Below are 22,636 nucleotides of genomic sequence, written 5' to 3' on the forward strand. Positions count from 1 at the left end.
AATGTTTATATATATATATATATATATATATAAATGTATATATATATATATATATATATATATATATATATATATATATATATAGAAATATATAAATTTGAAAAATTCTCTCTTATAAAAATTTCTTTCTTGCTGAAATAATATTGAGATTAAGCTGTGTATTAACTATTGATTCCTTTTTTTTTCATTCTGAAGCTATTATCAGACAATTTGAATTGGGGCCATGTATTTTCAGGTACTTTGATTTAAAGTTGAGCGAGTTTCGAATAAGAAGAATAGACAAAGAATAGAATAAAAGAAAGAAAACAATGCAAAGCTCGTATACACAATGAATCATACCCTCTGTTAATTTCGTGAAAGTATTTATGCTCCTGATACTCGGGAATATCGATCTATACAAAACTGTTTATTGCAGCTAATTTTTATACTTCGAAAAAAAATTGTCCGGAACTTTGAGTTTTAATAACCTTTGAATTGCTGAGTTTTTCAGCAATTCCCCGATTGACTCTCCTGGAACTTGAGCACTACCACCTCACTTCTAGATTTGAAGGGAGCAATGTTCAATTTTTCACTTTCTTAGAGTGCTTTCTCAGAGAGTGCTTAGAGTGCTTCTAAAAATACTTCATTTTATCAAATTTTACGGCCCAACCAATGGAAGAATTTCCATTGTTAGGCCACTTTTCAGTATAACATAAACATCTATTTCTCTACACGTGTTTTGCATGAAAAATGAAGGAAAAATTATCATACTCAGCCTCTCTTCGTCGTCACGAAAATAAAAATAAAAAAATTTTCTAGGTCTAGGATTTTGTTTTTAAGAACTTTTCAATGATATCATTTTTATATCTACACAAAAGATTTTGACTGTGGAAAATGGATTCAACATAATAGAAAGACTTTCAGATAAATCCGGAGATTTGGGTGTATTCAACCTTTTTGGTCTAAACAAATTCAGGGACAATGACGATTATTCGATTGGACTAACAATGTTTTTAAAAGACATTTTAAATAGTTCACAGTCATTTGGTGCCGTATTTTGAAGAAGATTTGATTTCCCAACCAGCTCTTCCCATATACGAATATCGATAATAATTGGGGCCTCAACTTTTACCGTGCTACATGACATTTTATCCTCACCCAAAATACCCGATAAAGCTCCTTAATTTGATCTTTTTATTATGTAGTCTGATTACAAATTAGCATTTCTTTCCTTTGATTTATTCATTCATTACTTATGCTACCATATATCAAACTAAACCTTGTTTATTTGACCTAATTTCGGTTTGATAGTTTTGCATCAATTCACATGGACCGCAGAGGCAGGGACGAGGCTATTATATATTATAAAATACTTTAACGTAAAATTATGCTAAATAATCTTTCTGATGATTTTATTCTCAGTGTATTATATTGGGTTTTTTCAAGTCGGTTTTTTGTCCTGACAAGTATATAAAAACAAACACTCTAAGCCTCCAAACTCCTTCATGTTAAATCACACGATTTTTTCTCGTGTGAAAGAAATTGCACTAACTTCCATGTGAAAAATAGATCTCTTGCAGTTTCATATCGGAAAATTTTCCTCGTGTGATCATTAATTGCACAATTTTTCGTGTGAATGAGCGTATGGGGAAAATTACTGCTGTGTATAAAGTTTTTTTAAGCATTTTTTAGTTGTTCTAATGATAAAGAATTGATAACCTTTATGAATGCTTATCTGGTTTAAGTGTGGAAATCCAAGTTACGTCACACAAGATTATATTTCACCGATATTTTGACACTATTACATAATTTATGAAAAACTACAGTTTTCTCAGCAAACCTCCATTAGATTGATTTAAACAGTTGAATATATGGATAAAAACACCAAACAACAGAAAGCCAAAATTTTTGCTTTTCGGGTTTCTCATCATATATCAGAAACGATTTACGGAAAAAAGTTCTATCACATGTTGTGACAGTTCCTTTTGAATTGTAGGCAACCAAAAAACATGACAACAGTTTTTTAAGATTGAGGCAGTTGGTTTGGGACAAATTATGTTCGTAGGAATATAGTAAAGAAGAATTTAGTCAATGATAGTTTTTCCTAACGTTTTTTTATAACTTCTCATGGTTTTGGTTTAATCAAAAAATATTCTGCAACAAATGGACATTAGACTAACTTTCTTATCACATTTTTTTCACGTTTTTGCAATCACAGCATTTTTTGTAAGCAAATGCACTTTTTTTTCCAATTTCACATGAAAATTTGGACACTGCTTCCGTCCCCGTTATTCAATCAGTCTCTGTTATAGCTGCTAGCGGGTCCACAATCATGCTGATTGCGAGAGACCATAGACTATAGGCAAATATGAAATGCCATTGAACTTTTCTATCCTTATCTCACACGTAAACAAGGAGAGTCTTCTCCCACAATTGTGTCACACAATGAGCGGAGACAACCAGTACTGATGCGTTTTTGATATCTCACCCAATGAGAAGGGAGCGCAAAATTTTATGTTTTATCATATGGGTCGTTGCGAGAGTGATTCCTTTGATGATTTGATTTGAATTGATAATAATAACAACAACGATCAGCTGTGAAGCAAGACTTTGCACTTATTGATGAAACTAATCCAAGATTATATATGAAAGAAAGCATATGATTTTCCACGTAAATGCCCCATGAGAACTTAGATTTTCACGTGAGAATTTGGATACTGAGCATATATTTTAGGTAATTTTTCCAAAAAATATTAGGCAAAGTCTCATTTAAATCACATGGAAAGTCATTACGCTCAATCTCAGATAATATCTCATGAAAAATCACGTAATCTGTCTTTTTCCCGGAAAATTCTTGTGTTGACACACGATTTTTCATGTGATCTCACACGAGACAATTTTAGATTGACGTTGCATTGCTGTTTCTCTAAGAAAGTTGTGGACGTTAAAAATGTGAGCAATTAAATTTACAAAATTCTTCTTCAAGCGCCAAATCAAGTCAAGCTAATAAACATGAGGCCATAATTGTAGTTATGTTAATGAGTCCTACGCGCTTTCGCCATCAATCTTTTGAAATTACTGACGCGGAAACAAATTTGTCTTAAGCATCAATGGGGCACCTTTTTGGCATTTCCTGTCAAAATTGAACCCATTCCCACTGATGTGAACTTAAAATTACAGTTGGCGGCAAAATCGAGCTGATGAGCTGGGAAAAGTGGGAAAACTAATGGATCTAAATCACTTTGGAGAATAAAATAGATTAGAGAAGATCACATATTTTATACGCCAGGCAAGGCTGCAGACATATGTCAAGAGTAAAGCCTTTTTTGCGACTTAGGAGAACAAAAATAGCAAAAACAAAAATATAATTAGAGCTTTATTTAAAATAAAATTAACAGATCATCGATCATATTTAAACAATTACTCAACCAATTTTGAATCTTTATTCACAGGATTCTTAATTAATGAACAATTTGGACTTGAAAATGGACTGTCATCATTAGTGTAACCATTATTACCATAAAATTTAAAATATCAATTGAGCCACTTAAGTTCGGTAATGGATGGCGCCGATTATGAGAGGTCTGAAAATCCAAGTTGTATTTTTTTCTTTTGATTAAATTGCGAAACCCAAATTCACAAAACTTGTAATTGGAGTCTTTTCAATGGTTTTTTTTACAAACTGCATCCAAATAAATGCTGATTTCAACTTCTGCCTGTGTTATCCGAATGTATATTGGCTTACATCGCTTAACGCTACCAGGGTCAATTTGCCACCAAAGATATCGCGATCAAATTACAGTACTGTACATCGGATTACTATGCAAAAGCTAACGCTTTTTTGAAAAAATATGTCTCCTTATTACACCAACTACAAAAATCTTTAAGGCCAGAAAAGCTTTCTGATTTTAATTAACAGTTTTTACAATTATATTCGGACTTAAAAATTGGACAATTTTTTTTCGGTTTTACTGGTGTTTCAATCTGATATTCAATAAATATTACCTTTTCGGTTGTAAATTTGAAATTTTCCTTGTCGATCATTTTGGTTTTGAGTCTGAATGTGTGAATACATTCTTCTTCTTCACATACCGTTCAATTACTCTAAACCCAATATCACTTTCCTTTTCCTTACATAATAGTGGTTTATGGCAATTCACTCATCGCAAAATTACCCAATATGCAAAAATTTTATTTCCGTAATACCAAATTTATTCCCTTTGATTTTTTTTTCAATAATTCCTTACATAATACCAAGAATGAATATTGTCATTTCCTATATATGGTAAGAAATTCTCAAATGGCGACCAAAATAATAAAATCGTATGAGAGCCCGATTTTAATTGCTCTCTCAGGTGTTAAGCAAAATGGAATGCGCTGTTTAGTAATCTAAATATATTTACGCGACTCTTAAATGTGTCAATTTGACCCCGGCAATGTGACCAGTGACCAAATGTAATATCTGGCAATGTTACTATAGAGATTTTAGTTACAAATATGTCAGATGAGTCAGAAAATGAATCAGAAATTAAAATGCTATCAAATATGTTTGAGAGATCATATCATGTGGGGTCACAATCGGTTAATGGTACGAAATTATTAGAAGCACGTTTAAACAAAATAGCACAGAAAGATACATCATAAACCCAACACCTTTAGTTGCTCATTTTACATCTAGTGCTAAATTATTTTAGTTATTAGATTATCCTTCCCAGAGGTGACGAATTTGCGCCAAAGATTTGGGCCAATCAATTTTCGTTTTTTTTTCAAATAATCAAATAAGGAGGGTTTATAAATAGTTTGGCATTGGAATTTAGATTTAGGTGTGGCTTTTAGAACGAGTGTGTCAATTTGCATCAACAACCCTAATCGAGACATATCTTGAAAGACAAACTAGGGCACATCTATCACTCTAAACTAGGGCACAAAGTTTTTAACATATTACAACGTAACACTTATCAATAAGCTAAAAAACGATCAGCAACTGAAAAACATAAATACACCAAACATAAATATTGCTTTAAACTAATTTACTTTATGATATTTGATTAAAAAACAACATTTTGCACCTATATTTGTATATTTAGGGTTATTAAGGGGCTGAAAATTCAATTTGCTCCAAGACAGAACCCCCCCCCCCCCCTCCAGTAGTTTTATGACATCCACTTATAAAATGTGAGTTGTGATACAGCACGCTACAAAGCGAGAAAATGACGCGTGCGCGGGGGGGGGGGCTTAGAAGTTATATGCCCACTAAACTATTAAACTGGGGTGGCCTAAGCTGAATGGATTCCAAAATTCACCCTCAACAATAGAATCATTCAGGTTTGACTATCATTGCGAAAATCGAACACGACAGTTTTCGTCGTCGACTGAGAAGAATAACTTATTCTCTGCTTGTATGGAGTGTCAATTTGACCTTCAGAGTGACGCCTTTCAAAACTCCCGTAACGTGTCACGTCCAAATTTGCCGCTCCACAATCTCTGCAAAGTCGAGACGACATCGCAACGTCCAGCTTCCTCTGGTCGGCTCCCCAGGTCAAACTTCGTCTTAAGAATCGGAACCCTTGACCACCTTCAGAAAACTCGTTTTGAAGGTTCTCGGCTAACTTTGGTTGTCGTTTCACAACCCCGTCATCGTTAATTTTGATAGGTCTCCGAGGAGTCCGCATTGCGATGTTCATCATTTCGTAATCCTGTGACGAACGTCGGTCGATATATCGACGTTTCAACTCACCCCAACGAAATGCTCTAGCGAACGTGAAAGTATCCGAGAGCGCCTTCCGGTACGCACCACTCAGAACAAAAATGGCGGTCGGGTTCACAGTCGAGTGCAAAAATTGCATGTCGCTGAAAATCCAACGCAAATTTTTGTTGAACGTGTCAGGTTTGAACGTCAGGAAAACGTCATAGAGCAAAGTTGGAGTTGCACAAACGAAGAATAGAAACACAAGCAGGAGAACTAATTTTGCAACTCGAATTCTTCGAGCTTGAATGAGCTGGCTTTGTCGTGGGTTCCCGATTATGTGAACAGTTCGGCTAGGCGATACATGCGCTGCCAGTTTGATGTAACTGTACGATATGCATACCAGGGCAATCAAGTAGACGATTCCAGGGATCCAAAATTGCAATGAGTAGTCCAAAGAGCAGATACTCAATTTGTAACCCGCGGAATCGACGGCTCTTAGGAGTTTCGAGTATATAAGATCCGGACTTGCAGTAATAGCGGACAGGATCCAAAGGATGATAACGATGCAGCCACTGTTTACAGAATGGGTGACGGAGTATCTGTTCAGAGGGTCTGTGATTGCGGAGCATCTGTCGTAAGAAAGGGCGGTCAGGGTTCCGATTGTGAAGATTAGAAAGAAAAGCTGAAACAAACAGGATGACAATGAGAACCATTAGAGTTATACGGCTCGATGGATTTTAAAGATGATTGTAGGTTTTAATTGTAGATGATACAAATTAAAACTCTCGACTCATTAGAATTTCTTCCAGGGAGTTCACGGCTTCTCAAACAGAATATTGAAAGGCTGTTGCTTGAAAAGTTGTTTCTCTCTCACTCATCGGGAAATGGAGTTTAATCGTTTACACTTAAAGAGACAGCTCGAACAGTGGTAGAGGTTGCGGAGGGTGGTTAATGGATCCCGGGTCGAGGTTTCGACAGAAAAATAATGTAAGAATTGCGGTGAATAGCGGTGAAAATAATTTTTTTTCAACGCAAAGTGCCCGCATTTTTTTTAGCGATTAATGCGGTGAAAGCGATAAATTTTTGTAAGATTTTCGATTTTTGACGCTGAAACTTTTTCACTGCATTTACCGCGGTCTCCTGCATGTCAGCACTTCTTCATCCACTGCGCAACCTCACACTTACTTCTAGTATTTTCTTTTTGAATTTAAATAAAATTCAGTATACCTAATTAAAACATATGCGTTGAATTTTTGTAAGATTAGCAATTTTTAGCGGTGAAGTGGTGAAAGGAATATTCAACGCTGACAACAGGAAGCAGTGAAAATAATAAATTCAACGCTAAAAACGCAAATCTTGCGAAAATTCACCGCAAATGATTTTTACGCATAAAGCGGAACTCTGACTTTATGTTTCCATTTAACTAAAAACTGATGAAATAGCAATATTTTTTCAAAGCATGCTATAACCAAAAATTGATTTTTTTTTCTGAATTGAAGATGTTTGAATAATTTAGCGGTGAATTTTTTCATGAATTTAGATTTTGAGCAGTCAATTTTATTCCACCGCTTTCACAGATCACCTTTTTTTGAAAATTTCTCCAAGGAGAAGATATTTTGGAGAATTCAGCATTGAATATGTGTAGAATTTGGGATATTTAGCGGTTAATGTTTTTTTTCACCGCATTCCCCGCATTCACCGCTATTCTTACATCTTTTTGCAGATGTTTCTGTGGTGAAGACCTTTTAGTGATTTTAGCGGTGAATTTCTGTAAGATTTGCAATTCTTTTTGAATGTTTTTTTTTTCACCGCATTAACCGCATTCTTATTCCCGCAAATCTTACCTCTTTTCACCACATTCATCGCAATTCTTACATTTTTAGTGCTCACACCTCGACCCGGGTTGCAATTTTAGGCCTCGAGGCACGAATGGTCAATTGGGCGAGCTCACGGTCTATTTAGCGGTGATCTTAACTGAAATCGCTTTTTTCTATTACGTCAGATTTTGTTTCTATGCATGCTATCTTATTTTCATGTGCAGAATTTTTTGCAGCTATCCAGCAGCCGGAAATAATACAAAAAATTTGGCCTAGATCTCTAAAATTTAATTGAGAACATAGAGCTAATTAGAACAGAAACTTCAGCTAATTGGAACAAAAAGCGGTTTTCCGATTTAGTCATTCAAAACTAAAGCTGATTTGAATGCGAACCAAACTGTGTCTAATTCTCTTTTGATTGTGCTTAAAAGTACATTTAGTATGAGCCTGCCCATCCCGGTTTCGAAAATATAGTTACAGAGATAAAAATTCCTTTTATAAAGAAAAAGAATTATTCACAAATTTGTTTCTTAGAGCGCATCGCAATAGATTTAAGATTTAGAATAACACACAAACAGAGCGTAATAGAAAAGATGACATATAAAAAAATGAAGAAAAAAAACTGATGCCAATTAGCTTCATGGCACAAAAACGACGAAAACCTCTTTTTCCAATTAAAGTTCGTCTTCCTTTGTTTCGAATTAATTGTTTTTGTGAAGAAAAGCTTGTAATATTTGCGTCGGCTTCACCATAATTGGCAAAATTTTAATTGATGTAATTGAAGTTCAACGGGTTGCACTTTTTCGATTTTGACTGGTCTCTACCTCTAGATGCAGTCAGCAGTACATATTGACATCAAAAGACGGTGAACAGTTTTGAAAAATATCAATTCCCTGCAATAATAACTGCATTCACCAATCACCACATATCCGCGGAATAACTTTTTCTTGCCCTGACACTTATTTAAATTGCGGTTCATTTCAGACAAGTAGTTCATGAAATTTTTCTTTTGAAATTTCATAGTCATAAATTATATAAAATATATGTCATAAAATGAAATTGATTCTTCCAATTAAAACAATAAGAAAATTAGTTTACACTTTAAGGCTGGACAAGGAGGATCGGTACTGTGCGTTTTCTCATAATGTTCCGACCCCAGTCATCCACATTTCGGCTTAATTTTCTACCAATTGAGAATGGGATAGAAAACTTTTCAAAATTCAAATACTTTACAAAATAACTAGTGTATGAATAATAAATTGCGTCCAACTCAAATCACTCAGGGGACAAAAAAATGCCGCTTTAGAAGGCCGAGGAGATTTGTCATTAATAAGAATACGAGACAAGACGAACTATAAAATCAAATAACAACAAACATAAATAACATCCAAAACTCGGTATCTATCTGTAGAAAAACTTAATAACAAAGTCTAAATAGCGGCATAAAAAACCTAAACTTAACAAAATAACTAGTTCGTTGTTCTTCAAATCAAACGAGTCGGAACCAGTCCTTAACGAAACTCGGTAACAAGTAGACAAAGAACAACAAAACAAAAGTGGCTAACAAATTACGCTAAAAATTAGGCTCATGTTTTTAGAAAGCACTGGTTCAAAAGTAATGAAAACACTTAGGTATGAACTGAAATAATTAAATACGTTTCTAATATCATCTTTTAGAACTCCATGAAACAAGATATCGGAACTTCTCATTATTTAGGTTTTTCTCATACGACTATAAATAAAACTCAAAACTCAAAACAAAACTCAAATCAGTTTTGCGAGAAAACGGTGTCGAAACCATTAAAAACATAATCTAATCCCTAAACACAAGAAATGTTTGGTTGCAATGAAGTGATGGGTGACTGCTCACTATTGAGACTAGGTAACAAGTAGACAGGAAGAGAGCAAAGTTATAGACAACAGATTGTATTTTTCGAACAATTCAGTTTAAAGGTTAGGGAAAACATTAGCTATATTGAAGTAAAAAATCAAATAATTTTTCCGAAAAATGAATTTCAATCGAAGTTTAAATCTATATCGAATTCACTTTAATCAATCTGACCTATGAAAAACACAACTAGTTGATGTATAGATAAAATAACAGAAGATACAGAGTTGAGAAACATTTATTTTCTAAAAACAATTAATTTCAAAGTCATTAGAACAACCAGCAACAAAACAAAATTATTGAACAGGTTCAAATGAAGCAAGTTCAATCGTCCAATTGAAACCCGTGAGACCTGCCATTTTTATCAGAAACTGTCATACGTCATCAAAAATAACGTCAAATGCAGACAAACATAGAAAAAAATATTCGAAAATTCGTTGTCAACCATGTTATAACCATCATCAATTCGCTAAAAACTCTAAATTTAATCAATTGCGCCTTTTTCCGACACCATTTTTTTAATGGGGTCTGTAATTAACTGAAATAGTTAATAACAAAAATAGGTAATTAACGATAATAGAGTTAAAGGGGCAGAATTCGCAATATTAAGAAATAATTCAGTTTTTTGAAAACAAAATCTTTCCGAGTCATGAAAACCATCAGCAATGAATTAAAGTCTTTGAACAGGTTACTTCATTTGTCCAAAAGAGGCCATTGAGACCAGTTATTGATCAAATATGCCATACAGTTACAAAAAGGACCTCAAGCACACACAAAATTAAAAAAATTAGGTAAAAAAACCGCGTCGAACCTGTTAAGACCATAAACTCAGATAAAAAAGAGCTTCATTCAAATGCTCATTCTTTCAATGCCAAAAACAGAAAACAGACTTGTATTTTTTAAGGCTCGGTAACAAAAAAAACGGAAAAAATGATTCAAAGCTAAAGTTTTTTTTTTTTGAAATTAATTATTTTCAAAGTCATTAAGATCTATCAAATGTAAGTTGAAATATGTGAGAATGTTGGTTTATTTCCCATTCAAGCAATTAAGACCTGCCATAAAATAGAATTTGTCATACGTTCGAAAAATGACTTCACAGCAAACAACGATAAAAATACATTTTTTTTTCGGAAAAACCGTTGTTGAAGATATTAAAATCATAGTTATTTTAATTTAAAAAATAGATTTCTCCAATTGCGTCTGCTTCTGACTCCAAAATTTGAATTGTGACTTGTTATTAATAAGACTAGATAACAAATAGGCAAAAAGAACAGAAGTCGAAAAATAAAAAGAAAAGTCTGTCATATTTCTTGAAAAAATTATCTTGAAAGTCATGAACACCATCAGCTAACAACCAAAATCCGGAAATAGGCTCATTTTGTCCTACATAACAAGAAACTATATCTTTGAATCCTCTTACTTTTCATAAATTCTCATATGACTACAAGACGAAAAGCAATTAAAGAGAAACATGAAATAAATTTCCATATATTCTTTTAGAAAACGGTGTCTTAGCCGTTAAAACCGTAATCTGTTCCTTGAAAAATTTTACACTCAAATGTTTTTTTTGAAAACCAGCAGAGTTAGAAGTGTCTTGTCAACAAAGTGACAATGTGACAAAATAATCATAAAAAAGAACCTGAAATTGAACCGCAAACGTCCAAAAATCAAATTTTTTTTTTTGTGAAACTAGTAGTTTTGAAGCCAGAAAGCATTCATTTAAAGCGTAAAAAAGCCATAGAGGTTTACAATCAATTAGAATGAAGAATCATTCTGTCGTTGCAGCAAATTAAGCAGCAACTTGACCAAAATATAAGCAAAAAATAGTGGCAAAATTCTATCATCCTTTGTGTTTTTTGAAAACAAAAGTCATAACGATAAAAGCTTTCAAAGTTCTAAACAAAAAACTTGCGTTTGTTCTTGAAGCCAATTAAAACTGTCAATACTGAGCCTTGATAAGAATTGTTCTGTTCTGTAATGAAAAAATAAAATTCAATAACTCTTTTTAGAAAAAAGACAGACCTTGATTTAAATCCGGACTATTTTTGGATTTTAGAGTTACAAGATCAGACCAAAACTAGCCCTGCGATTACTCTTTGCGCGTAAAGAACATGCAATGATTCCCGGTTTAACGGATATAGATATTTTGATGAAAAATTCGTCTATCAAATAAAAACGATGTTGTTTGCATAATTATGGAGAGGTAAATTAGCCTTCATTTGAGTTGAAGCAGATTGTGTCAGAAACGTACAGGTGTTCACTTTGATTTTGTATGAAAAAAGACTGATTCTTTTTTAATTAGTAGCAAAAATTTGAGCCAAGAAATAGATGAAAGTTTCACCGACACTTTTCGAAAACAAACCACAAACTTTTTCTCTGAACAATTTTAACATATTTCTAGCAAAATTGCCGAGCCTCCTAACGCTGGTCGGGCTTCCGAACGGTACCACTCACAGCTATCTACGATGAATATATCGATCGGCCAAAGTTTACTGACCCAAAAAAGCACATTTGAGTATATAGTTCCTCCCACCACTAAAGTGGGTCGGAACAACAAATCAAAGTCACTAAAATAAAGAAAACAAATTACAGAAAAAAATTAGCTAGGTTAGCAGTGAAAATCACGACACCAAATTCAAATAATTCTCTTTGACTAAACAATAAACTTCAACTAGAATGGATGATGAATGGATTAAAAGACCCTTTACACAAAATCCGATCACGAAAAGTAAAAAAAAAAGGTCAAAAATTATTGTCGAATTGCCGCATGTGAACAAAAAACAGCCAACGAGAGAAAAATTTTGTTCCAGTTTTAATTTTTGTTCTATTTAAACAACAAAAATAAAAATTTTTAATGCCTCAAAACCATATCCTTTTCACTTTTCCTTTTTTGGGCATGATCGAAGTCATCATTTCAATTTGTTTTCCAAAATCGTCAAATAATGTGTGAACAGAAATTAGAAGAAACATAACTGGAAGATTCCGGAATAGAGTCGAAATAAAATACCACTTTGGACCCCGCCAAAACGTTACGTGCAAAACAGAAAAATATGCAATGTGCTTATATATTAAAAAAAAAGGAAATTCCTGAAAATTCTTCACAAGTTGCGGCTTCAAACCATTTGTTCTTTACACTTTCTGTAATGCAGTTTTTGATTGAAAAAGCAATGATTGAAATAAAGATTGTGTAAAACTGGGAGAAAAAGAATGTAAACAAAGAATAAATAAAAATCAAAAATTAAAAAATTGCTTTTTATGAAGTTCAATGCGTTCTTAGATTTAAACTTTTTTATACGGAAATCTTTAAATAATTTATTTGCTGAGTTATTTACTACGAACAACAAAGTTTAATAAAAAACATGAAATTATTTTTCAGAGATAACTGGTCATTCAATTTTTCAAATGTCTTTTGTAGTAACACAGCGCAAATAATAGTTTTCAATTAGCAACAGTTTATGACAAGAATTCAAAAAAATATTCAAAAATGCAACAAAACAAGAGAAATAGAGAAAAAAATTTAAAATTTAATCAATTTTCTTTGCCAAAACATCTCAAACATAAAAGCAATAAAAAATAACTTAAGTTACCAAATGAACCGATTTCAACCAAAAAACGATCACCATGTAAAAGCAAATACAACAAATGTCAAGAATCGTCTAAAACGGGAAAATGAAAAACAGATCAAAATTTCATCTAATAGAGTAATAGATAGTTCGGATATTCAAAATCGCATCCAAATGTGCATTGAGCAGTTACTAGAACTAGTAAAAACCCCTTTAATTGAAGAAACTAGGGCTAAAACTATTAATCTGCTTTCAAAAAGCCGCACGTGACCAAAAAAATGCTTGCTCAGAGCAATTTTGTTCACGCATTTTTCTCAAGCCTCTTCAAAAATTGGTATGAAAAAAACCACCACTTTCTGTTTTCACAGCTCTCCAAGTCTGTTCGAAACCAAACGAAACGAAAATCAAATTTGAACACGTGCGGCATTGACTTTTACATCCTGTTTTTGAACGATTCGACCAACTAAAAAAAATAGATCACCATAATTCCTCCTCTTTGAGTCGTATTTGGCAGCGCCCCAATAAATTTCAATTATTTTGAATTGGAACGCTTTCAAAGAACAAAACGTCCAAATAAACACACACCAAATAAGCCGACAAAAAGAGGGCGTCTTTGCCATTATAGCCCCCCCATGAAATTTTAGCCCCAATTATGGTGTATTTAGGTTATGTGTAGAATATGTCCACTAAGCTGGGGGGAGGAGGCTACAATGGGAAAGACCCGAAAGCTGTAAAAAACTGGCTCATTAAATTATTCAATTAGGATTACTTAACCAAAGTGGAAATTTTTCGCCACACAGTGGAACAAATTCAAAACAATAAATTTTTCAAAGATTCAACTGAACACGAAAATATGTTAAAAATGAGTCGAAAAAGGATCCTCAACTGTTTTTATCAGACATCCAATGCGCAAGAAAATCCGACCCAAACATACGAGGAGAAAATGAAAAATATTAAACGGAAGAAAATACAAAATTTCCGGAACTTATGAGGAAAAATTTAAACAGATTCTCAAACCAGAAGCACCAAATAGACAAAAAAATTAGTTCATTGTAAAATTTATCTGCCCATGTTGTGAAAACTGACCCAATATCTGTAAGATGCTATATTTAGCATAAGTCATCCAAATTCGGATATCAGCGTAAAAATTCAAAACTGAAAAGCTTGAGATCGTAAGCGTTTATGAGAGAATCAATCGCCTCAAAACAATTCAATTAACTTAATTAAAATTATTAAGAGCCGCAAAGTTGATGGGCAAAGCCCTTATTGTGAACAGTTGGTGTTTTTTGAATCAATTTTTTCCAAATTGTTCACATTTACAGTGCTACGAGGGCCAATTTTTTGGAGAGTGTCTTATAAGGGAGTTGATGAAAAAACACGATAGCAGCTGTCAGAGTGCCCCAAATTTTCCCGCTTTTTGAAATTTCCCGCCAAATTGCTCATAAGTTTTAGGGAGCTCTAGACAAGTTTGTCCCCCCCATTTTAGCAAATGACAGAACCCAAGAATCGGTGTACCACAAATTTGCCTTCTCATTGGTAATGCATTTGAAAAGCACAATTGGAGCAAAAAACAGGCCAAGGCATTGGAGGAGAAATTTTAAGCAAAAAACTTATCGACATTTATCTCCCAATTTTTGATATCTTCACTATAAATTGCACTAACTCCTTGCTGAATCACTTTTTAAAAAAAAACAATTATTTATAAACAATCTGTTCTTTCCTTTTGAGCAATTTGTTCTTTCCTTGTGTTGTAATAGTTTTGTCTGATGTATTCGCTGATCCATAATGTAAATTATCTGTTCCCCAGGTAAGAAACAATGAAATAAATTTTAATTATCAAAATTCGAATTAACAATTTCCGTTTCTTTTATTTTACACGCTAACTTGGTAAAACCTTTTGAGTAAAATGGATGCAAAGTATCTTTAAAATTGAGATACTGAAAATCAAGATGTTCTGAAAAGGCACAAAAATCAAATTTTTTTATTTTGTGCGCAACTGTTTTCAATTTTTGTTTTGTTTACCCAATTCAAAATAGAATTGCTTATTTTTGTCAAGTATACTATTGGCACTTTTAAGCTTATGATTACCATAGTTAAAAAATTCGAAAATTTGAAGCGTTTTTTTTTAAACAATGGTCACTTGTAAAAGATTTGCAGAACAATTAATATCATAACATATTAACACATAGAACAATTAATACCATTATTTCTAAACGCAGTTTGATGTGATTGCTGTGATTGCAATTCGTAATCCGATTACTAGAATACCATACCCATAATGAAAAAAAAATTCGATGTGCCACAAAAAACAAAATTAAATACATGGAACAGAAAAGAATATATATATATATGAATATATGAACATTTTATTCCATGTATTAAATTTTTGTTTTTTTTGGCCAAACTGAAGTTTTCGAACAATATAGGTACGAATTTCTACTAAGTGGATTGACGTTTGCAATCACCACTAAAACTGTTTTTTAGAAATTATGGTATTAAATATTTGTTATTATTTATTCTATCTTTTTTCAGTTTTTCATATCACAATCCCTTTTTCGGTGCTGAAAAAATGATTAATTTTCAAAGTCTGGTGATTTTTTTCAAATCAACTGCGGAATTAATTTCTGAAAAAGAGCAAAGACACAAAAATATGGATTGAAATGGACTGCTACCAATTTCGTAGAATTTACTTCCAATTTTAGAATTTACTAATGCAAAAAAACTGATGTTTTATTCACTTTTTATTCATTTTGAAAGACTGGCAGATTATCTGCAAATAGCTTTTTTAGTCTTTTTTGTTTGTTAGAATTGTGTGAAGTTTATAGCATGAAAATTTATAGCATGGAAATGATTAACAAAATGACAGCTTTTCTCTAAAAAATAATTAAAAATGACATAATTTCGAAATCTGTAAACACCATCGGTAAACAAAAATAGTTCCCTTTTCAGTGCACAATATCATATGCCCAGAATTGTTTTCTTTTTTGTTCCGACCCCTCTTGAGGAGGGAGGAACTATATGCTCAAACGGGTTTTTTTTTGTTCAGTCAATTTTCGCCGATCGATATATTCATCGTAGAGAGTTGAGACTGGTATCATTAGAAAGCTCATCCAGCGTAGAATATGGAATTAAAAAGATTTTTTTAATTTTTGGTTTCTACAGGGAGTTATCGAGGTTTAAACTTCTGAGAAAAGTAGAGTGAATTCACGATGTTTTTATTCACATTTTCCGAAATTTTTGCCTAATTTTGCGTCAATTTTGCTAAACTTTGTTAAAATCTTTAAGAAGAGTGTCGTTGATTTCATTTTTAAAGACAAACAAGCTTTGTTGATTATTCTGATTTAAATTTTTTGGTCAAAAACTTTGGATAAATATTTCAAAATTCAGCCTTTTTCATCAAAAACAGCACGAAATAATCTACGTTAGTCCGTTTTGATTAAATTTGCTGACAGTATACCCCCAAACAACACTAATACAATTTTTGTAGACTCAGAAGGGCGATATTTCTACTTCAACTTCCGCTGAGAGTGCTCTGTAAATAAAACTTGCCGTTTTTTCCTAACTTTACTCGTTGATTATCAAAAATGCAGAACTTATTTTTGAGCTTTCAACTAACAAATTATCTATATCTACATTACTCGAAAAGAAACTGTTCCTAACGGACAATAAGCATTAGCAGGTCTAGATTTGGGCCAATCTTGGACTGTTACCATCCGAAAAGAATTCGGATTGTAATCAGTCGGTCTTTTTGTTGAAAAAAGACCTTTTTTAACAATAAAGAACAGAACATATCAAATTAAAGCCAGGAGTGATAGGTCAAATTGGCTTCCTAAGCAGCTACAAGATAATGCATTTAGTTTTTTACTTGAATGTTTATGATCGTTTCGACTTTTAAAAATAATTGATTTTTAAACAAATAATGAACTTTTCCTCTATTTTTTTCTTAATTTGGTCAACTTGTTGGTCAACAGCTTTGTGTCAGCAAATAAAGAATGCTTCTTCTTTCTACTGAATTAAAATTTTTTATCGATTGCGGTTTTAAGCATTAGATTATTTTTTCTGGCTTTGATACTACTAGACTTCAGATTTTTTTTGTTTTTAGGTATTTGCGTTTTCTAGTCACATTTTTTCACGTTTTCTAGTCACATTATCACATTATTGACGGTTCTCATATCACATTATTAGCGTTCAAAAGAAAACACAATTGAATATATTAAAATCCTGAAAGATATAGGATATCGTTTTAACGGCCTCGACACTTCTTTCTTGAAGAAATTAATTGAATTTTTTTAATTTTGTCTTTAACTGTCATTTCTACTTTGTCGTTTCGGTCGTATAAAACTTCCTGTATAGTGATATGTTTCACTGGCTTTTCATGAATGAATAGATGAGCCAAAATTCTGATAATAACAGATAGCTGATGGCTTTCATGACCTTGAAAATAATTGTTTTCAAAAACTAAAAAAAAAAAACTTTTTAACTTCGCAAGTATGTTCTTTTTATTTTTCTTTTTTTAGCTAATCTCCTTTAATACAGGTCAAATATGACATTATGGGTGTCAGGAGAAGGTGTCAAAAACGATTGATGTCCCAAATTTTGTTTTTTTAAAGAATGCGTTTTGATCTTACTAACTTCGACACAGGTTTTTCACAAAAATAGTAAATTAATTTGATTTTTGTCTTATCTTACGTTCTTTTTGTTGACGCATGGCATATTCTGGATAATTGCAGGTCTCAAAGGCTTCCTTTGGATGGATAAGCGACCCTATTTATATATTTCATTTTGTAATTTATGTCTTTCATGACTTTGGATATAATTTTCTTTCGAAAAAAATCAAAATTACTACATACATTTGCCCCTTTTCTCTTTTTTGTCTACTTGTTACCTAGTCTCACTAATAAATAGGCACATATTGTCGGTGTTTGAAGGGGGCGCATTCGAATATATTTTGAGTGCCAAAATAGGGCTCGACGGTTTTGGCAGCGTTTTCTGCCAAGTTTCAATTGATTTTTTGTTTGTTTTTTTCTTTTTGTTACCTAGTCTCCTTTAATTACATGTCAAATATGACATTATGGGTGTCAAGGGAAGGTGTCAAAAGGGATCGATGTCCCAAAATCTATACTTTAAAAGAATGTGTTATGACCTTACTGACTTCGACACCGGTTTTTCACAAAAAAACGTAAATTAATTTGATTTTTGTCATACTTGACGTTCTTTTTGTAGACACAATACATATTCTGGATAATTGCAGGTCTCAAAGGCTTCCTTTGGATGAATAAACCACCTTATTTAAATGTTTTTTCGTAGATACAGTCTTTCATGACTTTGGTTATAATTTTGTTTCGAAAAAAAAAATCAAAATTATTACATACTTTTGCCTTTTTCTCCTTTTTGTCTACTTGTTACCTAGTCTTACTAATGAATGGCTACATACTACATTTTTGGCGCTTGAAGATGGAGCAATCGAATATTTTTTGAGGGCCAAAATATGGCTTGACGGTTTTGACAGCGTTTTCTGGCAAATCTCAATTGAATTTTTGTTGTTTTTTGTTGTTCTTTTTAGCCGCTTAATAAATTCAATAAGGACAGGTCCTAATGCCCTTCTATAGAAGAATTGTTAATCGTAATTCCTTGGGATAATTTACTTGATTTCTAATGGTTGTCATTACTCTTAAATTAATTGTTTTAAAAAAAAGCGAATCTTTTAACTTTACTGTTTTTGTTCTTTTTTGTCTAATTGTTACCGAACCTTATTATGGACAGCTTCATATCTTTTGTGGTGATTTACAAGTTATTTTGTTTAGCTTTAGGTTTATCTGACGGTATGCTGACTTCGTTATTAAATTTTGTTTATTAAAACGGACATAAATTTTTGATGTAATTAATGTTTGTTGTTGTTGCTGTATGATTTTGCTGTTCGTCTCGACTCGCTTTCTTAATATTGGCATATCACAGCAATCTAATGCTTCAATTTTTACTCCACTGAGTTGTGTGCTTTGGAGGCTATCTTATCGTTCAGACACATTTTTTTTGAAAAATACGGGCTTTTTTGGTATTCCCAAAAAATAATTTTTGGGTTTTTCTATCTGTTCCTCATTTGGTAGACAATTGTGCCAAAATTGTGGATGCGCGGGGTCGGAACCTTATGTGCCATCGCACATTACCAAGCCGTCTTGTTGAGCATTAAACTTTTGAATATGATACAAATATTACAATAAGACGTTCATTAAGAAAATAGACGATCATTGTCTTATTCTCTAACCTAAACGGTAAACGGAATTTTTGTATAAACAGATTTCACATTGAATTGTGATCAATATCGCATCAAATTCCATTATTTTCCGGATGTCAGGAAAGTACTTTTTTGCTGTCGTCTATTTTATAGAGAAAAAAAAAACAATTCAATTAGTATTGATCATTCAGATTCAATTGAGGCGATTGAAGCCCAAAGACTTGTAATGAACCAAGGTCATCTTTAAAACTAAATTCGTTTATTATACATCACATACGTCACGTATCTACGTAACTTTGAACACTCGCAGACATTTTTGTTATATTCGGTGAGTAAAAATTGACAATCAAAGCTTTGTCACATTTTGTGAAAAATGTCAGTTCAATTAGTTTCAAAAATAATAATGCCAGTTTCAAAGGTTGCCAAAAACAAATTTTAAATCCTACCTAGACTAAAAGTTTCTGCTTAATTAACTTCACTGATTACGAGAATTATCTGCCTCGAGAAAAAAATGTGGAGTAGCATTATTTTGGTTTTAACCTTTTCAATAAAGTGGCCTGTTGACGTTTTCGCAGTAAAAAGAACAAATAATCGATCGATCCTTCAATTATGGTTTGAACGTCATCAATGTGCACCAGCAAATTATCCAAGACCCCCCAAAGTTTAAAATATTAGAGAACATTGAGTAAAATTTTGTACGAAAAATCAATTAATTATTCTTAATTTTTCTTGTGCCGCTGTTTTTTTGCAGAACATCAGAATCTTTGCGCAATTAGATCAATCATTTAACTTAATTCATTGTTCAAAATACAATTAAAATTTTTGTAGCACAGAATTCCAACAATAAACAAAAGGAAGAACATCAATATCATGAAAATGAAGACAAAAAGTTGACAAAAATTAATTTTTTTTCATGGCCTCAATTGCAACAGAAAATCTGTCGTTTTACTACAAGCCATCAAAAACAGAGATTAACGTTTACAAGCGCAAAGCGTAAATTTTTGTCAGTGTTCGACATTCACAACCAAAAGTAACTAAGCTGAGGTTCAACCCAATCAAAGTAAAGATAATTACGGATCTTGCTCAGAAAAACAAATAAGAACCCAGATTAAGGTCCCAGACCAAAGCCCTCTCTGATCAGACTGGCTTGGGTCGCACATAGGGGGTCATTATGCGGTCCAAATTATAGAGTCGAGAAAGTGTTACGTTTGAACGATAGTCTGGACAATGGTCGCAGTAGGGTCTGATCACAAACCAGTCTGGACATAAAGGCTTAAATGTTTACACACAAAAAAATTTCCAAATTAAAGTCAACATTAATTTTGCTAAATTGTCGATTTACTAAAGGTGAACTAATATTTTATGCATTTTTTTATTTAACGAATTTTGCACTCACACTATTCGGTCACCCAAAACGCTGCCCAATCTTAATCGTTTGTACTTTAAGGCGCGTATACGAGCCTTGATGTAAAAGAGTGATGAACGGATTCAAATCTTGCAAGAATTTTGCAAGATGATTCAAAATTTGCAAGACTCTCGCAAGATTCTTATAAGATATCAATCTAGGCAAAGTAATAAATCAGGGTACTTATGTTTTCGAAAACACATTTAAAATTAAAAAACTGAATTCCATGGAAAATTTTTTGCCCCGGATTTAAAATTTTGCACGAATCTTGCAAATTTTGAAATTTTGAAAAATAGTTTGGGTTGTTTTTGTTAGCTAAAACTAACTGAAAACCAAATTAATTAACTCTTACAAGATTTTCAATTGGCAGAACTGATTCAAAATGGTTTTTTCCCTAAATATCTTTTGAATGTGAAATCCAGCGAGAATTTTCTGATTTTCTTTCATCTGGTTTTTCGTTTTGTTTGTTTAGAGAACTCCGCCACTGTCGGTCTCAAGCCCGGAGTGAAAAAGTAGAAGGGAAGAACCACAAAAGTCATAAACAGAAAAGTAGATTTTTAACTGGACTTAATTAGATTTTCCGACAGTTGAATAGCTATATCAGAATCTTGCAAGCAGGTTGCAAGTAGTGTGTATTCCTTTTAAGATTGCTTGCAAGATTCTTGCAAGATTTTGAATTCTTCGATCACTAAGGTAGTTCAGCCACAAATAATACCACTGTGGAAATTGGTTGCTATAGTCCCGGTGAACGCGATAATGATTCCATAGATTTGATAAATTTTGCATTTCTGTAGCAAACAATGCGCTGTAAAGCATTCTCTTATATTTAAAAAAAACAGCCTGACGCTTCAACTGGACGAAAAATATATGTGTTTTGTTTTACTCTAATGACGATTGGCACATTTTATGAACTATCCCATCGTACTCGTACTATCCCATCCCTTCACTTTAAATTGTCGATAGTTAGGCTTAGCGATAATTAGCACCGGAACAATATGAGATGGGGAGATTGTTTAACATCAATATGCCAGTCTATACCCCCGTCGAGTATATCTAGTATAGCCCTCACCCCCGCCATAGTGGATACAGAGAGCATAGCCTCCGTTTTTCTGAGAAACTACCAAGAAAAGGAGGGGCAATAATGGGAAAGACCTCTATACCAACCAATTCTTGGGAGTCAGTAATTGGCAGCAAAAATTTTCTCTCCCAGTAATTATAGTAATTATGAGGGTGGGGGTAAAATGTCATGATATAGTGAGACCAATTAAATGTTTTAATTAAGCTACTCAAAGTGACACTTTCAAAATACACTTTCATATTGTAATTTGAAAAAAATCTGATTTGGAAAAATTTTTTGAGCGTCTTTATTTATCCCAAAGAACCGAAAAATGATATATAATGATATGAAACATACCAAAACACGGCAGATATTGTCACGATCCTGTTACGGTTTGTGCCATGAGAACATCAAGATAAGTACCTACTTGCAATATCTTTACATGGGTATCAAAAAGTCTTGGCAAGAAAAACAAGAAAAATTAACCATAACACAGGAAAACATAACAGGCTGTAAAAATTGAAAAGCAACTTTAAACAAGATTTAGCATGAATTCAAAATATTAAGCTCGAAATATCGAGATTGATCAAGATTTTTTATCTGAAATGTTGGAAAAATGAGCTCCTACTTAACCAGCAACTGACCCTACTTTTCCAATACAAACAAATTTGAAACGGAATGGAAGCTGGACACGTACATAATACACACTTTAACAGTCTCCAAGAAGGTTTTCATTAAATACCTATAAAAAATCTAAAACCTAAATTCTCAACATGTTCAGAATTTTCCTATTATGAGCCAACAGTTAAGAAAACGATATGGAGTTCGCAGTGGAGTTATTGCAAACCATTTCTGCAGAGAATGGTTTTTAATAAAAAAAATCTTTCGTGAACTACAACTTTGGTTGAGTTTATTGAATCGCTTCAAAAGTTGTTTTTTACTGATAATTGGTTGAAACTTCAGAGTTTTGAATATTTCGTTCAACAGAAAATAGCACCGAAATAAC

General features: G+C 32.8%; 1 protein-coding gene across 1 annotated transcript in view; it reads right to left on the minus strand.

Annotated features, from left to right (window-relative positions):
• Nucleotides 1-4,318: 4,318 nt before the first annotated feature.
• Nucleotides 4,319-22,636, minus strand: part of LOC142353465 (G-protein coupled receptor 54-like) — a 66,556-nt gene continuing 48,238 nt past the window's right edge. The window contains exon 3 of the mRNA XM_075405718.1: nt 4,319-6,350. Coding sequence (XP_075261833.1) covers nt 5,301-6,350 — 1,050 coding nt within the window. The 3' untranslated portion in view covers nt 4,319-5,300. The remainder of the gene's footprint in view (nt 6,351-22,636) is intronic.

This window comes from Convolutriloba macropyga, chromosome 14, assembly GCF_964194025.1.
Source record: "Convolutriloba macropyga chromosome 14, txConMacr16.3, whole genome shotgun sequence".
NCBI classification, from domain to species: Eukaryota; Metazoa; Xenacoelomorpha; order Acoela; family Convolutidae; genus Convolutriloba; species Convolutriloba macropyga.